Source organism: Phaethon aethereus, assembly GCF_964289735.1.
Source record: "Phaethon aethereus genome assembly, chromosome: 8".
Classification (NCBI taxonomy): domain Eukaryota; kingdom Metazoa; phylum Chordata; class Aves; order Phaethontiformes; family Phaethontidae; genus Phaethon; species Phaethon aethereus.
The window spans coordinates 26,051,618-26,069,831 of NC_138584.1; the positions used below are offsets into that span (position 1 = coordinate 26,051,618).

An 18,214-nucleotide genomic window follows, 5' to 3' on the forward strand; every position below is an offset into this window, starting at 1 on the left:
ACTCTTCAAAACAGTTCACGAAAGCAGGAGGCGGAACAGGAAAAAATATTTGAAATACATTTGAATTGAAAACTGACAAACATGCAAGTTAAAATTCAGTGTGAGCATCGATCTGCAGGACAGTTAGTAGTTCCTGTAGAAGAAAAGTACTGACTGCTTACTGGAAAGCCCCCTCTGCCTTTAGCTAGATTAAGGTGCCTCCTGAAAAGCTCGTCACAGGAAAGGTTGCATTTGGGTTGGGACAAAACACACGCAGACAACACGCACACGTTATGCACGCATGTGTGTGCCCTCCCCCCATGATCTTACAATTAGGCAATTATCTTTCTGCTTCAATTAAGCTGAAACAAGCTTAAATTGAAGCTGAACTCTAGCACACTCCATGGAACATTGATCACTTCAGAGATATGACAAGCCCATATGCTTTTGGAATATAATAGAGAAATATCTTATGGCACTAAGCAAAGTTTGGAATGATAACATTTATGCTGAGATAATAACTGGCACTTTGGTTTCTCCAACATAAATACATGATGGGAAATTCCTCTCTAGCAGTGGTATATGGTAATGACTGGGTCATATCATTTGACTAATCAACGCACTAAACATAGATTAAGTTCTCCCTCTTTCCATCTCCCTCCCTCTCCACAATTGTATACTGAAGAACTTAGATAAATATACAACTCTGTACCTTGGGTGTTCCTAAATTACAGTGGAGCTTGGAGGAATAGGAAGGGAAGTTCAACAAAGCAGATTTTGACACCTGTATAAAGCATAGTTATCATAAATCATGTTCATCATTTATTGCCGGAAGAGGTATTGCATTATTCAACAGCCCGAGGGATTGCAGAGAATCTACATCAGTCATAAAATAGAAAATGCCTTCTGTCCCAGCTTACTAACTGGTTCTCCAAGTGGCAATGCATGTTAATATAGCATCCATAGTTAAACACAGGCAAGAAAAGCATTAAAACAATGAAAGAGTGGAAGTTAGATCTGCTGCTGGTGGCATGGGATATTTATTCCTCCAGGGCAACAGCTTGGCAGATAATTAGCACCGGTTTATAATGTTACAGCTACCTATAATGTGAATTGTATTGGTGTCAGTTGTAGCTGCGCTGAAAAGACGAATCTTACGAACATTCAGCTTTGGATTCATTCAAAATCAGGTCCTCGACTGATAGACGTTGCGTGACTCTCTGGATTGTGTTTCTCAGATGTAAGTAGTTATCACTGGTGTTTGCTATTATATATAGCGGGCATGAATATTTTTGTTAAATCTCCTGCTCCTGGAATCTCGTGATTACCTGGGAACCTGAGCTTTCCTTTGGAAGAAAGAAAACGGTTCCCAGTTGATGTCCCATGGAGCTGGTGGTCAGTGTTACTTCAAGAGAATGTATCAAATCTGATGCACACTTTTTAAACTCATGGTGAATACAATAATGATCCGTTGCAATGGATGTGCATAGATCTGTGCTAACCAGTATTAGTATATTTTAATTAATACTGGGCTGCTGTAGCTGATTAATAAATAATCCATTTTATCAATCACAGTGAGGGTCTCATTTTCTAGTATTGCTGTGCTTATATGCCATGGATTGAGAAAAGTTACCCACTCATGTGGGGTTCCTGAGCTAGGCTCTATGGGAAGCTACTTAATCATATATTTATTGTAAGTCAAGTCATGTCTTCTCCCCTAACCAGAGGAAGCGCAGACGACCGGGTCAGCTAGATGCTTTTAGGTGGCAGAAGTGTGTGGACACCAAAGCCAGGAGACACCTTGCTTTGACACCTGCACTGCAGTATGAGAAACGAAGGGCACCACCGCAAGGGAAATTAGGTAAGCTCCAGCAATATTCATTCATTTCACAGGAATGACGGACAAAATGCCAGGGAATGCAAATACGTTAAAACATACTCTGATATCTAAGCTATTTACATAATGTCGTATCCAAACATACCGTGATATGCTAATGAATTAGCATGACAGCTAATGAATATTGAATATTACTGTCCAATGGAGGAGTGACTCAGAAAAAAACTCATCAGTGACGAACAGAGTGACTGTTCTGTGCAGTATAATCACAGCTGTGAGTGTAGAATATCTGTGTGCTCCTAGTATTAGAGAAAATGGAGAAAGTTTATGGAGAAAGCTACAGGTTGGGAAATATAGAACTGTAAGTTCTAGTCTTAGGCCTGTTGGTGGTTTTCCTTACGGTCATGGTCAAGTTGTTTCTGTTTTCTCCTCTTTTCTCTCTCCCTTATCTTTATGTGGTCTTGTCTATTTATACTGTAAGTTTTCCAACACCTGGAATTATTTCTGGAATGGTACCACAGATTCATTTCTGGATTCGATCAGATTACAACAAATAAAATTCAATGGGTTTTGGTTCGTTGGCTGTTCACTTTTACTACGTAACTTATCATCACCCTTAAGATTTGCCTACGTTATTTCCAGTTCCATTTTTGTGAATAATACATTATAATTCAGCTTTGATCTCTGTCTTGAATACGGCAGGAGAACCAACCATCTTTTTAAATGCATTAAGGTTGAACCTGAAGGTCTGTTAAGCCATTATATTCAAATGAAGGCATTTCTAGGGTAATAGCTCAAATAAAACTGAAATGAAAGTTCTCAAAATATGTTTCCAATATCCAGCCCTGTGTAATAAATATTATGCAAGGTGAATGGCTTCTGTCCAAAACTAACATCTCTAATCTTCTGCTAGCCAAAATACACAATATAAAAGTATGCACGGGGCGTGCTTGAAGCTCACATTTGTGGCAAAGCTCAAAGTTTTCCATTCAGCCTTATCAACTGTTGTCCTTGAAAAAAATAAGGGTAGGTTACAGCGCTGTCTGCTGTACCCACTTAAACTGACCACAAATCGACACAACCTTTCGTCAAAAATAGAGCAAAGGCTGGAGGACATGGTGTGCAGTAAGTCAAAAAGAAGTTATCTGTATTCTCCCCGGACTTTGCATGGCAATGGGTTGGGATGCATGATGGAAAAGCTGAGTATTTCTTCATGGTTTCAAATAAAACTATGCACCTTTTGCAGTCTAATTATTTCTTAACCTACTTTCCTGAATTACCTGGTACAATGACAAACAAACCATGAATCCTAAACTGTCTCTCACTGCAGAGACTTTCCGATTGCATGGAATCATCTCTCCAGTCCTGGAGACCATGCAGTTGTGCTGGTGGGAAAGTGACATGACTGTTTTCTGTCAGACTTTTATCAGTAATATTATAATAATCATGACAATAATATGTGGGTTTATTTCCCAGGTGAAAAAGCACTGCTTTTTTGTAAAGAAAAGTTTGCATTGTATTTTTCTGTTTTTTGAATCTTTTTTAACAAAGATGTTTTCATCACATCTTTTGGATTTATGGTTTGCAGACAGCTTAGAAAGAAAAATGCTATTTCATCCAAAATTAACTTTCTGGTTGAAACTCTTGCATCCGAAGGGATTTTTCATTTTGTTTTGTTGGGGAAAAAAAATCAACATGACTCATTAAACATGGTAGTTTCTAAGACAGACATGTTTTTTTCCCATAGATGTTGTTCATCACGTTCACGAGAGGTAGCTGCTTGGACAGGGAGCAGATTTTTCAGTGATTGTAAGGTGTCTCAATTTTTCCAAGTCATCAGAAGTACCATAGTCTACAAACGAAGGCATGTTCTGTATGTCTCCATGACACAGGGCTTAATTTGGTTCCTGTGGTCTTGAACAGATTTTGGACAAGTCATAATTCAGCACAGAGATATCTGTGTTAAGCATCATAACAGCAAGATGAAAAGGAATTTGTAGATGTTTTTTACCCTCCAGGTTGTCCATATAAAGGAATTTGTAGATGTTTTTTACCCTCCAGGTTGTCCATATGCATTAATACAACTGGTACAAAGAAGTTCTCTAGATTAGCAGGATACTACATCTTTATATCCTATAGACAGACCAAGTTCTGTTCTCATTTACTCTGGGAAAGGTTGTAGGCCTGTGTTTATGTAAGATGAGGGAGAGAAGAAAATAAGTCCAGTGGGATTATTCCAGATGTTAAAAGCATTTTTTTTATTACAAAAAAGTTGTCTTAATTTGCATTAGCTAATGAATTAATCCCAAGGAAAAGAGGGAAATTGGTAATTTTCAGAGAAGCTGAATAGTTGAGTAAAAGATAACAGGGGATCTTAGAGGGTTATCTTGACTAATGACTTAGTAAATCATATCAAAATATCTGGGATTTTAGGTTGTAGCAGCTAGATTAAGAATGAACCTATTTTCTAATGGGCATAGGCCACAGAGAGTAGGATCTGCTTTATTCAGTGTAAACTATGCTGATGAGATAAAAGAAGGTAAAATAAAGAAGTTCAGCAGAAATTTACTTATTGGACAGTTGCTGTAAAAAGTAATGGTTAAAGAAACAAAGAAGCCATTCATTTGGTGTCAGTTCAGACATTTGCAGAGTTGTCAGTTAGAAAACAAATATAGAAAATATTAATTTATCTGTTTCACCATCGCTACTGATTAATAGGGATGTTATTAACATATACAACAAGAAAAATAAGTTTACCAGTCGAATAAATACATTTTTTCTTTTTCTTTTTTTTCTTTATATGAACATGTATATTTTACAAAACCCCATAGCACTATGGGAAATAAAGATCCTTCTACAAAAAGAAGATGTAAGTCAGTGTTACAATAAAGCTTTAGAGTTTCAAATTGTATCTGGGCAAAGAGACAAAATCAGCTAGAAGGCACTACTGATTCGCTGAGAAGGTCCAGCTTGTAACTGTTGTTGTCTTAACCTCTGATTCATTCATAAATTATCTCTCTTCTCTTTTCCAAGGGATTGCACATAATACTAATGTGGTCAGGAAGGCTGCAGTAGATTCAGGAGAAAAGAAGCTATGGTCATGCAGAAAGGAGAAGTTATTGATGGCCATAAAAGGCTGGCTGAAGCTGAGCTTGTAGGCTGAGGCTGGGAAGGGCGATCTGAACGCGGTCTCTGATCCAGCCGGTTTGAAATCCAAATGGGAGGTTTGACTGTGATGTAGCCATTGGTTATCCTGATATAGGAAGGCAACGTGGTGGTGCTAAAACAAAACACAAGAGAAGGAAATTAAACAAGAGAACCCTTATCTATACTCGTGTGAGCTGTCATTCTACGTGGTAGTAAGAACAACAATGACAATCACAATTATTATTATTGTTTGCACGCGTTAGACATGCAAGGAGAGCCCCAGGGGCTGATAAGCGTGATGATCTGGAAACAGCTCTGATTCAGGATGTCCCTCAGCTTCTGGCTGCTGGTAGAATACAGCCAGGGGAGGGATCATTCCTGATATATCTAACTTATTGCACTCACACTTTTAAGCATCCATCATGGGCCAGCATCAGAGACTGTGACAGATGTACCTTTGTGCTGACCCAGGATGACCACATTCTTATGTTCTTAGGTACCTTCCTGCCACCAGAGGTCTCAAAATTTGTCATGTTTCACAGACGTGTCTTACTCACCATGGCCTGGACACTAAGTCCAGGAGGGGGCCAGAAAACGTGGACTGCCGCTGCTTCATGAGCCATAAAGAATTTCCCAGAATCCCCTTACACAACTGATAACCTTGAGCACAAGAGACCAAGCAGCTTCGTTTCTTTTCCTGGCTTTAAGCCATTCTGGATGAAATCACAAAGCCAAAACTAGACTCAGTGTGAAGTTTCCTTGTCTGTGGATTTGCCTCAATAGTGGTGTGATTCCTTATTGATTGTAGCTTGAGTTAGTGCTTTGATTGGAATGTGCAGGTTGGAATTCATCATGATTCCCATGACTCTGACGGTCAAAAAGGTCCATTTACAATTGATTTTAGAAGTTTTAAATTGCAATCTCCGTTTCATAAAATGCATCCATTGCATCCATTATTGGATAATCCACAATCCACCAGTTGTCACTGAGCAGCACTACTGAGCACGCAGACTGTGCAAGGTGGATTCTGGACTTAAAAACAAGACATTCTGCTGCACAGCAAGGAGAAAAAAGACAAGTTCCACTGAGAACAAGATGTGACACTAATATCTGCAGATTATCTGTGTTACTTTTTAAATCCTCCATAAAGGGGGTTTAGAGGCACTGAAAATGATTGTCAAATAATTTTTTTATGGGGTAAGAAACTATGCAGTCCTATCAACATTTAGCTACAGTATCTGAGATCCTGACCTCGGAAGAAAAAGGCCGCGTCTTGCATAGTATCAGATAAAAGGAACAATACCTTGGTCCAGATTCATGCACAGAAATAGAGCTTAGTAGCACTGAAGGTTTTTGTCTTTTTCTGTCTAATCAATACCAAGATAGCTTTTAACTCAGATGCTTCAAATGTGTTGAGTCCATCACAAACTGTGAGCGGACTGGAGTCCACCCAGAAGAGGGCACTGGTAAACACACACGCAGGTCAACATCAAATCCAACAGACAATCACTGCACATTACACTTCATCCTGGGTTTTGGGATAATTAATTTCACATCTTCCCTCATCCTTTATACTGTCACCACATCTGGGTAGGATAGTTCTGTAGCTAGAAGTGATCTTAACTAATGTGCAATGAAATAGAGTAAAAAGAAAAGTCAGTCTAGAATTAAAGATATGGGAATTGCTTCATGGAACAGATAATCCATCTAACCAGTATTAGGTCTTAGACAGTGAGTAGCCGTGCTTGTTCCAGAAGAACTACTGTTAAGTAGAAAATTCTGAAATCAAGTCTTACTGGAGAAAGCTCTTAGTCTAAATTCCCATGGTGAGTGGTTGGTTTATGTCTTGAACTGATGATACAAGACACATAGCTTTAGAGCTTCTGCTGTATTGCATCAAAACCACTGCAGTCACTTAATACAATGAGTTGATCTGGGATAAGCTAATGCCGCTGTTTCAAATTTGTCCAGCTTTTTGAGCGATTAAGTTAGTGCTGGCAAGAATGATACCAGATTAGGCACTGTCTATCCGAGCTCCGGTAATATACGTAACATCAAGTATGAATGGCCTTCCCACAGCGGATGCAAAGCATCATTAAAGAATACTTCAGACAAAACTAGGTATTACACGCTCTGAATAATTCAACGGAAATGCAGTCATGCTCTAACTTCTGATTTAGATCTCATTTATCCTGCTGAGTGATACTGTGTGGCACAGATTGAGCACAACATTGACAGTGGGATCATAATTTTGGGGTTTTTCCCCTGTATCAGTTTTCCCAAAGGCAAGTACGTGTAGGGGCTTGTACTCATCTTTTGGTTACTGTTTGTCACGTTACAGAACTGCACAATTTAGACCTAAATTAAATTTTAAACTGCAAGAAGGGTCTGGTTTTCAATTTCAATTTAAAAAACATTGCCAAAATGCCACTCATATTTGCAGTTTGGGTGTATCCTCCTCCTGACACATTCTATGAGCTTGATCCTCCAGTGAGATCAAAATGTCCCTTGCTCAAACTGTCTTTCTGCACCTCAGAAATGTATTGTGTGAGATGACCGATGGGGGACACAGGCTGCCCAGGGAACCCGTAAAAGAATCATGAGCCCATTCGTCAGCCAGCTACATCTAAGAGATTCCTAAAGCAGCCTTAAATCAGTATTTTACGTTTCTGTATGATGTTTCCATTTTCTAGTCAACTGCCAGAAGTGTTTTGTTGTTTTTTTTGTTGATTCTTTTTTCCTCCCTTGAAAACAGGTATTTTTTAGGGAGAAAAACCACTACAGTTTACTTAAAATCCTGTCAAAAGACCTAAGAATTTTTGACCACTCTTCTCCTCACTCAATGAAGTAATTTTCTTTTTCAAGACATTGCATTTCTATAAAGGCTTCCTTCTTAAGATAAATACTGTTAGGTGGGGTTGGTTGTTTTTAAAAAATCCTTAAGTGCTTTACAAGAGAAAAACAATGCATTTCCATTAATGTGTACAAGGCATGCAAAATGAATCACAGTTTATCCATATAAGACATTTTCTTAAATGCAACTCTACTTCTAGCTGGCTGCCAAGGTGGTTTAGAGATATTTAAAGAGAATGATCCCTTTTACCAAATGCTACAAAACTCCTTGTAAAACCTCTGGTCCGAGTTTGTAATTAGGCTGTTCTATAGTCAGTAGGGAGAGAAACCTCTCCAGAAGGTGGTCGACCTCTTTCCAGTTGCAGGTCTCTAAGGAGTACTTTCTCGGGGTCTTTCTCTTCCTAGGGGTTACAGAGGGGCCCTAGACAGCCAGGTTAGGTTACAGCCTAATCTTAGACGTGGCCCTGGTGTCAGGAGATGACTTCTCCAAACTCCCTCCGAGCATGTTTGCATGTGCACATAAGATCCCACTGACCCTCGGACCTTCCCTAAGAATGAAAGCAGCAGCAGAGTCCCCTGAACTCAACTGGAAACCTTCCAGTGTCCTCAGGGAAGTTTTGATCATTCCTGAAATGCACACAGAGAATAATAAAAATGAATCACAGATCTGAGGGATAATCATCTAAATTATTGCGCCTTCTCTTGCCAGCCCATGATATTCTGTATTTGAGCCTTTTGTGTCCGATAAAAATGTCTTTAATAAAACATTCCACATGATCTGCGGTGAACAGGCAACCACTGGCTCCACTGTTCATACCTCTCTTTCTTGCTTCTGTGTATGGGATTGTTTTAAAAATTTGGAAGACTCCAGGTATCTTTTAGCCAAATGACCTGCGGTATCATATTCATGAGCTTGTACTTTTGATCAGATAATAGGGCAGTTTTTCAAATCAGAGCATTAGTCATACATTGTCTTACTATCATTAGAACTTGTAAAACTTTCCCAAAAAATGGGGCCCCAGGCACAGGCTTTGTGAACAGACCCTACTGAATCCAGTTAGATGATTCAAGTCCTCTATGCTGGGGGCATACTGAAGCACCTTGATGATTTGGAAGCATTTTAAAACTGAAAAATAAAACAAACACACATGCAACCCTTTGGGGGGAATTTCTGCTCTGGTTTAGCTTGCGAGGACTTTGCAAGGAGCTCACAAACTCATTTTTAGCATGACTTGGTTTATCCGTATAAGCAGGGCTCATCTGACCACCTGTGACACCACAGCAGAATGACAGAAGATAGGACCAGAAGGGACTTTCTGGCCCATCTGTCCCGAAGACAGGAACAAGACCTAAACCCCTCCTGACATGTAGGTCTAATCCAGTCTCAAAAAATCCCTACAATGATAGCAATTCCAGAGTCTCTGCAGACATCTTTTCCAGCATTTCACTATTCCTGACGTCCAGAATTACTGCCTAATGTTTCACCAAATCTCCCTTGCTACAGTGCGAGTTCGTGACTTCTCCTGTCCCCATGGACAGGTTGTTTCCTTTCCTCTTCTCATCAGCCTTTCACGTGTTTTGAAGACTTAACCATATTTCACCTCAGCCTTCCCTCGTTTGAACAACCAATTTCCTCCACCTTTCTCTGCAAGTCCTCAGGTGCTCTCACTCCATCCTTTCTTCTGTTCTCCCCTGGCTCTGACTAGCTGATCTGTGTCTTCTCTGGAGTGAGATGACCAAAACTGGGAACACGAGGTCTAGCTGGGATATAGACAGCCCTATGCTTTGTGCAGTAGGTACTGCTGCTGCTTTATTTGCAAAGCAAAAGAAAGTGCATGAAATACACGCAACCTCCAGCAAGATGGTCTTTTTGCCCCCAAAGTCCAAACCACCTTTATGGTCCCTGTAACTGTTCTGAAGCTGATGGAAAATTGACGGTGCTCTGAGGGGGTGAGGTCTGACTGAATTATGGTGATATTTCTACGCATTTTTAATCTGCTGCCATGCGTTGGTCCACACACAGTTTCTGTTCAGGGTGGAGGAAGTGACCCTTTTAAGCATAACTTACAAAGTGTCTGGGGAGTTTTCTGGATCAAAGGAGCTATGTAAACACATGACAGCTATTTTTAATAAATGTAAACAAATGTGGACTCAGACAGCCTTTCTTACAATAGCATCTGATGAAAGAAGCTTATCAAGACAATGTGCCAGCATAGATTGAACCCTGAAAAAATGCATGTTTCAAACGAAAACCTAAAGAGCTAGTAAATGGAAAGAAAATTTTCAAGTAAATACAATAATGGCTGTTTTGCATTTGTGATTTGATGTTAACCTTATGATGGCTAGGGTTTTTTTAAGTGATATTAAGCATATGCTTCCTGTTTCTTTTCAAACAAATTTTGCCCTATTTTTTTTTCCCCTTTTCATTTAATGAACAGATGTGAAAGGAGTTGATCACATTATGTTTCTGGTGATCAGAAATAATGTTCTGCTAGTGAAGACAATTATCCTTGGAACTAACCAGACCTATTTATGTCACCAAAATTTATTCATCAAGATTTGAAAAATACATCTGCTTAAAGCACCGGGACCAACCCATTGCAGTATATAAACAAGCTGGCTGGCAACAATTCTGACCACACATTCTGAAAGAAAAGAATAGGTGCTCAACCAAGAGGAAAAAAGAGTATGTTGGGGGAAAAAAATCACACTAGAAATACACCACAAGGATTTAACTGTGAAGACCACTAGAATAACCTCTTAAAGGGAATGTGAAGTCTTAACCTCCAGAAATTTTCAGGTTAGTATTTGCTGTGTTTCTGGAAGGGATTCTTCAGCTCAGCATAGGCTCTGTTCCCCCCAAGCTTCAGCTATCTCTTCATCTCTGTCTTCCTTATGGACACTGTTCTTGCAGCCTGAGGGGTAAAAATCCTGCAAGATGCTGAGTCTCCTGGTCCCAGACTAGCAGGATGCTAAGCACCGCAAGCACACAAGCACTCCCAGCAAGGCTAGTATTCACGTACCTACAACTCAGCACATCCCAAAGCTCTTTGCGGGATCAAGGCCAAGAGGCTCAGGCTTTCACAAGGTTCAATTCATTAAAAAAAAAAACAAACATCATCCAACCTGGATCTGATTAAGGAATCCAGTTTTGGTCCAAAGGAGGCCACTACTTATTTGCAGTAGTGTAGTAAACTGCCTTTGCCTGTCTGAATGAGTAAGCAATATCACACGTCGGTTTGTGGCCAACAGAGGAGATGGGGGATGAGCCAAAGAACAGCCTTGTCTCTACTGTTCTCCCTTTAGTTATTGGGAGCCCAGATCTCTGGCCATTTTCCACACTGCAAGCATCCACCCTCTCCGTGAGCTGCATGGCCACAGAGTCGCGGGGAGGCAGCTGCAGCCATGCTATTGATAGAGGGGTCAGGCAACAACATCGGGGGCATGTCAACAACCCGTCGCTGTCAATCTGAGCTTTTCTTCTGATGAGACTCAAATGGGAACCATCTTTCCACCTGAGAGGAATGTCAAGCTCCAATCCAGCCTTATTTCAATGCTCTGGCTCCTCTAGAGACTGACAGCGAGCAATTCCCCTCCATGAAGTGGGCACCTGTGAGCCTCCAACCCCCATGCAGAGGCAGAAGGCAGTGCATGTCTGCTGATAGAGGTCTACTCCTCCAGCCCTGCTCTTTGTTAGGACCATGTCTGCCATGGCTTATCTCTAGGAGAAAGACGAGGGTATCGAGGGGAAAGGGGAAGTGCAAGTTTCACCAGGCAACGGCTCTGAAAGGACAGAAATCCGTGAACAAGCATGCCAGGACCCTGAGCTCCACTCTCACCATGTGCAGAAGCACAGGAAGGGTGATGATGGGGAGCAGGACATTGCATGCAAGGATGGGATGCTTAGGGGGGTGAAGGGAAGCAATGTGAGACACCTTTACCTTCTGAATGTGCATGACCAAGGCTGTCAGCAGCACCTACAGAAGGTGCCATCAAGGAGAATCACAGGCAGTCCTTCAGATGCCCTGGCCTTTAACAAGATTTAAAGGGTGGAGTAAATTGTAGCTATGTCAGATGCAGGCTTGTAGTCGGAGCTGTTCAGCTATGTTCCTGCTACAGTTTGTGGGGAACAAGATGTCTCCAGAGGACGATCCATCCCTCCAAAGGCATGTCTCTAAGGTAGGCAAGATGAGCTGCTTCTGAAGATCTTTATCTGTGGAATTCAGGTCTTCTGAAGCCCAGCCAAGCTCTAGCCCCAGTGAGGGCTTTGTCTGGTAAGGATGGGTTCCTAAACTGGGATGAGGCCGCAGGGTGGGAAAGAAGAAAACTGCTGATTCTGCAGTGCAAAAAGCATTGACTGGCAGGGATGCAGCTCCCCTCCTCAGTCCTGTAGATGCTCCCCATCAATGGCAATGGCAGGGCTGCAGCCCCATGTCCCCCCTTTGGGGTCTTAGCTCTTAGGGATCTCTAAGGTTTGACACAAAGGAGGAAAAGGTGGCTCGCTTGGCCACCCTCGTGTAAGCAGGAGGAGGCTCAATGTTGAAATGCAGCTCAAATGCCTCTGGTGCAGTTTTGGCCCCCTCTCTGGATGGGCCATGGGCTGGAAGCCAGGAGATTTGGTTTTTATCCCTGTGTCACCCACCAAGGAACCATCAAAACCTCATTAAATCACTTTACTTCTATTACTCCCCTGGCTCTGATCTGAGTCAAGACCTTGAAGCGTTAGTGTGACACCGCCGGCATTAACCCAAGGTGAAGTGTTTTGCAGGCTCTCACTATGATTTGCAGGTCCCGATTGCCCAGGCCACCTGCAAAATACCTCCGTGATGACAAATTCAGCCCTGGAGTGACATTGACCTGCATGAGGCTCAGCGTGTACGGGGACATCCTAAAACCACAGGTGGGTTACGCTGTTAAGGCAAAGACAGCTGCCCCCCCCTCCCCCATCTGCTGTGGGGCCAGAGGAGGGGATGGGGATGGGACAGGAAGGGACAGGGGCAGTGGGGACTGCTGCATCAGAGACAGGGGGAAGAGGAGGAGAGGAGCTAGCTGTCACAGCAATGCAGCCTGAGGGTCCCCCAGGCATGGGGACACAGTGATGCAAAGGTGGACACGAGGATGCAGTTAGCAGGTGGGGAAGGAGCAGGTGAGAAACAACTCCAGGACAGCCTGAGGGCCCTTTTCTGAAGTGAACTTTCAGCGTTTGAGAAAATTTCTTGCACCGTGTGGTCAGGCTTAGCTTTCCCCCAACCCCAGAGGAGACTGTGTATGGCCCTTTTCAACCTCCTGCCCTAAAATCCTTCAGGAAAACCCTGGCAACACAAATCCTGCACCCACACATGTGGCAACGGCAGAATCAGGCCCACCACTCCTTTCCAAACAACTGTAGAATGGTGTAAAAACACAGAACACTGTAAAAACCAATAACCTTTGAAGCACACCCTCTGAGTAATTACCCCATTCCCATCTAATGACTTAAAGATGTTATATTCCTCTCTGATTTGGCAACAACAAAGATTTCAACCTTATTAAAACCAGCCCATCAGGAAACTACATGTCATCCTTTAAAAAAAGAAAAAAAAAAGAGGGAAGAAAAAGGAAAAAAAAAGAAATGAAATTCTTTACAATCCCTGTGAACAGTAATTCAAGATACTGTAGCTGAAGACCCATGATTTGTTGTAGAGTGTCTGGGTGGTCCCAAGACAGGAGATGACAACATTAGCTCTTTCCTTTGCCCTTCTAAGAAATGCTTTGATGATTCTCTAATATCCTAAGAATATTCCCCCTGTGATTCCACACCGGGACGAGGCAGTCACAGAGCCGGGATAATGCATCCCAGTTTTACCCAGGGCATGGCCCTTGCTGAGAGGGGATAGCTCAGAGCCCTTTGTTTCACCAGTTCTGCACAGACATCTGAGCCAGGACGTGTTTGTGATAGTCTAAATAGTGATGTGGGCTCAAAAACATCCACAAACTCACCCCCACCCACTGCACACATCTGGCTGTGTACCTGATTTGCATGCGCAATTAAGGCACTCATCATCACGGCTCAAATAATCAAGTACTTGTTTCACTGGTCCTTGGACAGATAATGATTGCAGTTTTTACAGCCAAAGTAAGCAAGAACATCAAGGGTGCATACACAGATGGGCTTAGTATTGTAAAGATCTTGCCAGTGATGCAATCTGTGAAGATTTTTGGGCAACCTGCTGATATACGACACGTACAGAGTTCATTTGATGGGGCTGCAATCAGGTGGTTTTGAACCAAATCCCAAGCATGAGCAGAGTATCTGTCTTTTGTCCATATTTTGCAAACTGCCTGCTCTCACCAACCCAACCCCACATGCAACACAATTTGCATTTTTGGGGTGGTCAAACTCATAGTCTATACTTTATGCCTCGGGCTCAAGCTTGCAATTAATTCCAAGCAGAGTGACTGGGTCTGCCCTCTCCTATGTGCACTCCAGTGTTTGGCATTGTGTGGGCCCTGTGGCTCAAATATTTTTTGCAGATGCACAGAATTGACCATTCATGTTTAGATGTGCTTGGGGAACACATACATTCATAGAGACGTATGTGACCCTGTCACTTTCTTGTTAAACACTATAAAAGATACCCGCTTTCCCCTCCAGATTTTACAATGATTTAGAATAGGCAGTAGTGGGGAAATACCTGAAACATCCAGGCAAATTTAAGTATTTTCTCCAAGACTGTTCTCTAAGAAAGACACACGATTATTTCAGCTAAGAAGATGCCTGTGCAATGTATTAAGGAGCAGAACGAACGAGCAAAATATAAGCTGGCTTAAATGGATGTCCAATATACTGCATTCTTCCATTTGATTTTAATTTTCTTTTTCCTTCTCCCTGTTCTTTTTCCATCTCTGCCTGACAGTTTTTTCTCTCTGCTTAGTCTGTATCACATTTTTCTCTCTAATTCACTGGGCTCACTTTCCTGCTCACTGCTTGTATTTTTCCAGAGTCTCTATTAGTAAGAATAATTAAGGTTGGGTCAGACCTTTGAACCTGTTATTTGGAGCAGTATTGAATTCAAGCTTGTTCCACTGAACAAAATCACTGGCTTTTTTTTCTTACCAACAGACTCACTCTCAAAATAAATTTAAAAAAAAGTTTCATAGGGCATTTCTACCAGGCAGAAATGCCAAGGACATTAAATTGCTGCATTGGCCACAAGGCTTGGGTTCCTCCTGCTGCTTGCAAAGCAACTACAGCAACACCAGCCACAGCATATACTCCTTCTCCTCCCCAGGCACTTCCAAACCCACAGAAAGCCCAGAGATGCCACGGGGGGCTCATAAAAGGCTGTTTGCTGGCCTGCAGGGCTGGAAAGGCTGCAAAAGCTTTCCTTGCCGGGTGTCGGAACCCAGACCCTGAAGTGCCTCTGCAGAATGGAGCTTTTATGAGCATGGTCTGCACCACGTCTCTCCCCGGTAGTGCTAGGTGAGGCGTCCCTGACTCCCAGCAGCTCGCAAGCAGTAAGGCTTGGCTCCCTCACCCTCCGGCGCAGCGAGCTCAGGCCCCAGCTATAATGCTTACTTTGTTCAGTTAAGTTATTCCGGAATTGTAAAGAGGAGATCTGAGTGAAATCAGGCCTGGCATTTTCATAATCACAGGAACCCCACTTTTATAGCATTAAAACCATATGAATCTAAATAAATCCTCCTTCTCCTTCGTCCTGGACTTAAGTTCATAACTGGACTTAGACCACAGCTGCCCTTCGGGGTCCTGCCGGGTTTTCAGCACGCAGCGCAGCCCGCGCTGCCGGGGTGTCAGGGGATCCGATTTCCTCCCCTTTCACTCTTTGATGGATCTGTCTACCTAGATAAACCTGCTACCACAGTACAACTGTGGTTAAACCCCTCATAAACCAACTGCCCACCACAACAGTAATGTCATCCTCCTCTCTGTCATACTTTAGTTTCACAGGGCATAAAGCTCACTAGTCAGAAGGGGAATAGCAGAACCAGAAATAAATCCCATATCCCTTACCCATTTCCTTCGGCCTGGCATTGACAGTGTTGTGTGTTTGCATTTCCACTGAATTTTAAAAACATTTCTTTTTCTTCATGGTAACTCAAGTGCCTTCACTGGAAGATGATGTTTTCTATATTTTATGGATTTCATGTAGCTCTGTTAAGCCTGGAGCTTTACCTGGAGGAAGAGCAGATTTGCAATCTTTTGGGGCTTAGATACTGCTAGATACGAGGTCACTCAAATAGCTAGTAAGTCCAACTTAGGGTTGCAGTGTTTGTGAAGAAGGTTTATTTTGGTTCTTAGATGGAGAGTGATCTCTTCAACACATCTGCGTATCCCTAGGGTGGAGAGGCAGACAGCCATTAACCCAGCAAGCAGTGTCCTTTCAGAGGTCCCATCTTCAGCCCAAACCCCGCTTTTGAGACGCCTCCATTAACTTTTCTCCCTGTTGGGTGCAGTGCAAAGGAGCAGCCATGGCATGGAGGGGTCTCTGCTGCTCCATAGCCTGAGCAGCAGGGAAGCGCCTTGCTCCTGACCCCAACAGCTCCAGACCTCATGCGCTTGAGGGTCCAACCTCCCTGCAGGGTCAGAGCTGGCTCTACCAGCCTAGGGAGCAATTCAGTTTGCTCTGAATGAAATGGAAACAGCCAGATTTTGTCGGCCGAGTAGTGCTGTAAGTTAGGAGCCTGAACGTGGAGCTGGCCACCACCCCCTCGCCAGGGAAAACACAACACTTGCTAAAGGAAAAACCTCTGTATCAAGAATTGCAATTTAGGGAGCGCAGGTGCCTTACTACCCACTTCTGCGTTTAAGGAGTCCAACTCACCCTGGGCATGAGCCCACTCAGCACTTCTTACAGAGTCTGCAATGGCAGGCAGCCTTGCGAGTTTAACACAAACCACATTCTTCACCCACCCCAAACAGCAGGGTAAAAGTGCTACTGTGTATTGAATTTTCTTTGCCTGTTAAATCAGACAACTTATTTTTCAGCTGAGTGAATGCAAAGAGTTTTGCAGAGTTGCGTTAAAACGTGTTACCGATTTAGAGGAATTCCCTTTACCTGAGGATACCCAGTGCATTTTCCCTTCTTACCTGTTTGATAGGAGCCAGAAATAAGGTTTTATTTTTTTTGTCTGTGACGATAGACAATATGCCATGAGGACTGACAGTTAAAGGCTCCAAGGAGCCAATCCTGAGAACATCTGGCTAGTGAAAGCCCTGGATAGGAAAAATATAAATGTCAAGGCTCATATTTATAAATTGGAAGGGCCATGACGACATCTGCGAACAAGCTTTCTTCCAGACCCCATTTGCTGTACATGGTTGTTCACTGGCAACAATAAACACGTGCATGGATCACATGCGTGGTCTGCCCTTCCTTTCAGTCGCTGAAGGAACACACGCTCCAATAACGCACAAACACACTGTTCTCACAACACAGAAATACAAGTGTTTGCAAACCTCACAGCAAAGCTCTTACATACCAGACCACAGTGGGATACACTGCTGGAACAGACTAAAAATAGCTGGAGAAAAAGCTTTGCATTAACACAGAAGACAGTCAAACTCACTTAGCATTAACTCCTTCAGTGGAATAAGTGCCGTCCTTTTTTGCCTCACTCCATAGGAGACACTTGGTACTATAGGTCCAGTCCTGAAACCTTATTTTTACGACTGAGTAGTTGTGGATGGGAATCTCAAGACTTAAAACGAGTCTAACCTATTCAGCCGTGGCAGCTTAATATTAACATTAAAACAGGCTGTAGGTAAAATAATCTTGTTTCTTCATTTATACCCACAGGCAACCTTTCTCCAGCTTAATTCCAACTGGTAAGTGCATTTCTGATGCCTGAGAAATAAAAAAATCGATCCAATGCATAAGCATAAGGTTTTGCTAATGACTTCATTACTGTAGGTGTCTAGACCACAGTTCACCCCAACAGGACCCAACACTCCTGGCACTGGCCACAGTCACAGAGACTGCCCATGAGGCTGCCAAGCTGTCAAGAGAAGGAAAAGCATCAGCAGAAACAACCTGGACTGCTTTACAACGTCCATGAATTTAGCAAAGAATAAATGAAGCCAATGCTGACTGTCTTGTCCAGTTGGCAGTGTTCTTGGCCACACATGCATCTGTGTGAAAATGATAGGAAAAGCAAAGAAGAAATAACATGGAGGAGATCTACCTCCAGGTTAAAAAAATGAAGAAGGATGCCTAGCTGTGCCTCCCGCTTACCGCAGTCTGAAGTAACGCCAGGTGACAAAGACACGATAGCTACAAGTGAGACGTGCCCCCGTGAAAAAGAGGTTCTGCTGAAGGCTCCCAAGGCCCACACTTTCAATGGCATGGACTGACCGACTGCAGAGTGAAGTGCAGCGTTTGTAGGATCACAGCCTCTTGC

General features: G+C 42.7%; 1 protein-coding gene across 1 annotated transcript in view; it reads right to left on the bottom strand.

Moving 5' to 3' along the window:
- Positions 1-4,873: 4,873 nt before the first annotated feature.
- TRABD2B (TraB domain containing 2B) overlaps positions 4,874-18,214 on the bottom strand; it is a gene marked incomplete at its 3' end in the record, with an annotated part of 293,204 nt that continues 279,863 nt past the window's right edge. The window contains exon 7 of the mRNA XM_082003217.1: positions 4,874-5,096. Coding sequence (XP_081859343.1) covers positions 4,874-5,096 — 223 coding nt within the window. The remainder of the gene's footprint in view (positions 5,097-18,214) is intronic.